At 39.4% G+C, this 5467-nt stretch overlaps 1 protein-coding gene across 1 annotated transcript; it reads right to left on the reverse strand.

Annotated features, from left to right (window-relative positions):
- Nucleotides 1-208: 208 nt before the first annotated feature.
- LOC144516362 (matrilin-4-like) lies at nucleotides 209-5180 on the reverse strand. The gene is made up of 4 exons (XM_078247589.1): nucleotides 5001-5180; nucleotides 4749-4901; nucleotides 3304-3408; nucleotides 209-2201 (listed from the first exon to the last, which is right to left on the reverse strand). The coding sequence occupies exons 1-4, from the start codon at nucleotides 5173-5175 to the stop codon at nucleotides 2143-2145; spliced, it is 492 nt and encodes a 163-aa protein (XP_078103715.1). The 5' UTR covers nucleotides 5176-5180; the 3' UTR covers nucleotides 209-2142.
- Between the last annotated feature and the right edge of the window lie 287 nt (nucleotides 5181-5467).

Here is a 5467-nt window from a genome sequence, read left to right on the forward strand (position 1 = left end):
AATAATTGTTGTAATGTCAGTAATCAACTAGGGAAGTTTAGTTTTTACTTTATTCACATGTAGTGTCTCGCCTTTAAAACAAATATGGAATTCTCAAGTGAAAAAATGAAACCTGAAATGAAGGCTTCCTTTCCCAAGACAACACATCACTCAAAAGTGAAAAGTTCTTTTATTGCCTTCTGTGCTGTAATACATCATCCGAAAAAAATACAAAAAGGTAATAATATACAAACCATACAGGCATTCAAATATAAAGGGGTATACATTTGTGGTGGTCTTTTGTTTTCATACAAAACTACAAGAGAGAGACAGACAATCTACCAAAGTTATGTTGGTCATTAATTTACATACAGTGCCCTGTGAGGCCTCTTATTCTCCGTTAGTCTGAAGTAACTAGATAATGTCAGACTGGTCAGGCATTGCTGATGATATAACGGACCACTTTAGGGCAAAGATAGACAAAATAATGTAATGTGAACCACTTTTTTTGCTATTAATAATACTCAGACATGTTTAGGGCTCTGTAAGACAACATCTAGAAAGTGCAGAGTAGAGAACAAATTTGATTAACAAATGTGAGACCATATTTATTTTGAGTAAAATACTGGTTCCTGTCATATCTGGTTCATCACATTTTCTCTGTCAACAACAGACCACAGCTTTAGTGAACAGTGATACTTGAAACTTCTTAGCTTCCCTTTTTTGTTTTAAATCTAAACCACTTTCCTCTTCGTCAGTCCTCAGACCTGTTATCCAAACTAGTTTAGAGTTTCAAAACTAGTTTAGACGGGGAAACAAGTAATGATTTGGTATGAACATGACCCGAGCCAATTTAATATTGGGAGTGGTAACAACACTTCATTTTATAAAATCTCTTTTCTCTAAATTGCTATTCTAATGTGGTAGAAAAGCAAACAAACAATCTGCTATAAATACATCACATTTAACAAACCGTACAAAACATATCAAGTATAAACGGCACTAACAGACGAATGGTGCGTGGCGGCGAATGAATACTGAGCGTGATGAAAACGTGTGTTTTCACTATTATTTAGTTTGTGCTTGTGTCTAATATCTACAGTACATTGATTACATCTAGTTTACAAAGATAGCCAACATGCCTGCAATCCCATTTGTGTGTGTGACTGTTTATCCTTTATGTAGGTACACACAAATCCCAAAAGTGAAAGGGTAAATTTGGTATTTTCTCAACCCTATTTACTTCTGTTTTTGTGTCTAAGTGACTGATGGGAAGAACAATCTTTATCATCGTAAAAAAACACACTTCATTCAAAGTCAACAGAAACAAAATAAAACTATCAAAAGCCGTCTTGGTTCGTCTTTCTACTTTTCCAACAGTCACCACTCTGGATTGATTGAAACTAAACCCCTTAATTTACCTATTTACATGTATAAATGTGTTGGCTCTATACAGGCTAAAAGTATTGATTATTTAAATGAAGTCTGGTGAGTTTGGCAATAGCGATTTCTAGGCTGTTTCTGCTTAATCAAAAAGGATCTTATTCTTTAACAAAAAGGTCCATCTCTGTAGGGATCCTCTCCATAATGTTGTCAGACCCTTAGAATAATAAAAAACAGAACTTTTAGTGAACTGAAATTGCTGATTCACATCTGCCCTACGTATTTGATTACATTCCAGTTTGTGGCTGCTGGTTACAAAGATGTTTGTTCACATCAGTCACTTAGACAGTAATGCATGGGAAAATAGGATCCATGTTGCAAAATACCGAAATAACTCTTGAACAGATGTCCTGGGGTAACTTGGAAATGTAATCTGTTTTATGAAGGCATTTGTTTGCAGTTGTTTTGCCCAGTGATGGGTGGGAAAGTGGATGTAGTGTTTGTTGTATTTTGTATTCTTTTAAACAAAGTGTACAAATTAGGTAATTTACATTGATACCAGAAATATGATTCTATATCATAAGCTTTCAGATACATGTCATCCTCATAAAGGATAAAGAGCAACGAGCCGACTGAAGGCTACAAAGGCTTTGTGAAAAGACACTTTGGTTTTGTCCATTGATTGGAAAGGTTTCTGATGTGCCCTCCTCTTCCTCACTCTGTTATTCTTTCTTTTTCCCTGTGGCGTCCCGTCCGCTCACTGTCATGAAGATCACTTCCTCACTTCCTGGAGAGAAGCTGGTTCTCCAGCTGCTCCAGACGAGCAGTCATCCCAGATAGTAGACAGCTGATTAAGGAATAATAATGACATGCACGTGTTAAACGTGTAAAGTGTACCTTGCACGGCAGCTGGATTCTCGTGATATCACACGATCATGCGAGAGTCACAGAGGAAGAAGATACATCAGGCTTTCATACACACATAATACTTGTTAGTAGATACATTCATTGTTCTTTGTTGACAATTAGGACAAGAGCAAAATATCAGTGGCCTTATTGTTTAAATGTTCCCAGATTTGTTTGTTACGTGGCAGGAGGGGTTGATGCATAGAGTGTATAAGTGAAGCCAAAACACCTGGATCATCCGCTGGTGGCTGGCTGCAGTATAGGTCATAAGCCCCGCCCTCCTCCATGTTAGCAGATGGGACATGGACTGAACTAAAAAAAATCAAAGTACACGTCAAATAATTTTTTTCCAAAGATGGTTTCCGTCATTTTAGAAAGTTCTGATCACACGGTTTGGTCAAGTGTCTATTCTTCTGACCAGTTTGGTTTTTATTAGTTACTTAATGCTGTACAAACAGGCTGAAACGTCATGATTGACAGCTGTGATTGATTGGTCGGGCAGGTGTATGGGCGGGACTTTGATACCGCGTCTCCACTGCCCAATCACTACTGCGCAGACTCTGGCTACAAAATTACAAGATGGCAGCGCCCGTATCTGGGAGATTTTGGCTTCACTTTTGTACAGTGGGAGGAAGTGAAGACGCGTCGTCCATCTTTATATACAGTGTATAGGCGAGACCTGGAACAGTTGTGGTGAAGAATTTGGGACTGATGTAAGGTATAGGTTTGTCAATGGACGTCAAATCAGTCAAAAGAACAATGTAGCTTAAGCCATAGTTCCACATCTGTAATATCCATTATCTTGGCCTTAAAATCTAATTTTTTTTATATTACCACTGAATCAAATGTTGCACAGAGAAATGTATTTCCTGTCTTAGTCATTGGTAACTTTATCTGTTTGTTCTTGTTTTGAACTGCTACCAGTTTCTTACCACCGATCCAAATTAGAAACTTGCCTGTCACTGAGGCTTCTAAAGAATATTAAATAATTAGTGTTTTGGTTCCTTGGTGCTTGGACAAAGACTTAAAGGATATGTTTCTGCGTGAGCTGCTCCAGGCTGCTCATGGTGGCCTGCTGGAACTCCACCAGACTCTCGCAGGCACACGGGTCCTTCACCTCAATCTCCCCCTGACTCTCCTCTGCAAAGACACAAAGAAATGGTTACAGACAGACAAACAATTTCACTTTTAGGTCACGTTCACACATGTAGTTCGGGAGACTCAATCAAATCAAATCAAAAGAACTTTATTTTTCCCGTGAGGGAACTTCGTTTGTGGTCAGGCACATTCAATCACAACATATAACAATACATAGTCCCCATTAATCATACCAGAGAATAAATAAATGCTAAAAATCGGGTGTGAAGTTGCAACATTGTTGCATTTTTAATTTGGTTTCGGTTTGTGTTCACACTGCACTTTGGCAAACGCACCAAACATTGTAAATAAATGTCACTTATATATACACTTATATAAATAATGGGGAAATACCAAATTCATAACGTCTTGGGTTGTCTGGTTTTGCTTAAGTGTGTTTCACTTCAACACATTTTGTCTTCAAGATGCAGATATTTCTTTTTTTCTTAAAGAAGAAACTGATGATCATAAAACATAATGCAGTTTAAACTGCACTTCAGCAGTTTGTGAATTATTTAGCTTTAGTGTTTCCCTTTGGACCACCTTAAAATGTTCACACATTAAAGCAACAAGTTAAAACTCTGAAAAAAAACTACCTTTATTTTATTATGTTTCTTGTGTTTGACCTTTGTTCTTTGGGTATTTATTTCTTTACATTTAAGTGAGTTTTTTGTTTTTTTCCAGCTGTCATCATGTACTTCTGTCAGCAGATGGAGCCAAAGAACATCATTACAGTGACTTGTCAGCTTACACTGGGACTGCTTTTACATGTGAGTCATCTTTTGAATGTAACTTTATGCTGAACATAATCTTATATTTATATTTTGGGGGCATTTTAGGCCTTTATTTTTATAGGACAGCTGAATACATAAAAGGGGAGAGAGTTGCACAAAAGTGAAATAATCCACTTCGTCCATTGGTACTTTTTTTGTTTTTACTAAACAAATGTGTTACTTTGCAACTAATTTTCCACTACGCTCTACAGACCAAAGCTGTTTTCTAATATAAAATTTGGACAGTGTAAGGTGAGTCAGGTCATTGGCATTATCTTGTTTCCCTTTCTCACACGTAGCACACAACAGGAGATTGTCCGTGTCAGACACATTCTCACATACTGGAATACTTCGCTTGGTTAAGGCGAGGGGTGGCGCCTGGGTAGAGCGTGTAGGAGGCAGGACGTGACACGGATAGCACCGTGGTCACGTAGCCAATACCAAACTTACCAAGTCAAATGTATACAACGTAACAAAAACATGATCCTTGGTCCGGACCTTGGTTCAGACTTTCAGGTGTGATACTGACCCTATGCATTGTCCACCGCGTTGCGATCCTGAGTCTTGTACCTGGGCAGACGTTGAGTTTGAGGTTCTCAGCGATGTTGCTGATGGCGGTGAAGTCGGTGGTGTAATAGAAATGTTTCTCCTGAGGCTCAGATGCAATTACACGAAGCTCATCTTCCACAGCTTTTCCCACGCCCACGGCGTACATGGTGATACCTGTGTACACATTTCATGTCAGCATTATTGCGCAGCCAGGGACTGGAATAAGAGAATTACTGTAGATGTGGTTAGACCCTCACGGCAGTTGAGTCTTACCGGCTTCTTTGGCCTTCTTGGCATACTCTGTGATGTCGTCCTGCGAGCGTCCGTCTGTGAAGACCAGTCCGATTCGGGGGATGTTGCGGCTGGAAGGACGAGCGCCCTCTGACTCTAAGAAGCTGTTCTCCAGCATGTGTTTCAGGGCCAGACCTGTCATAGTGCCTTTCTCCATGTAGTCAACCTAGACGAGGACAGTAACAACAGTTCAAGTCCCAAGTGTCCCCAAAGCCGACTTAGAATATCTGCCTGTACAGAGTACTGATGCAGGACTGTACCAGTGCTCTCTTTTCCCCAAATATAAAACCTGTGTACCTCACTGTGTGGAGCAATTTGAAAGTAGGTAACATAAAGCCAGAGATTACTGTGGCACTCAAAATGGAGTCGGGCAGTGAGTTCATTTATATAACCGGATGTGAAGGGCGCTGACAAAGTTTTTGGTGTGGATCAGTCAGGTCATAGCCGAT

This window comes from Sander vitreus, chromosome 4, assembly GCF_031162955.1.
Source record: "Sander vitreus isolate 19-12246 chromosome 4, sanVit1, whole genome shotgun sequence".
Taxonomy (NCBI): domain Eukaryota; kingdom Metazoa; phylum Chordata; class Actinopteri; order Perciformes; family Percidae; genus Sander; species Sander vitreus.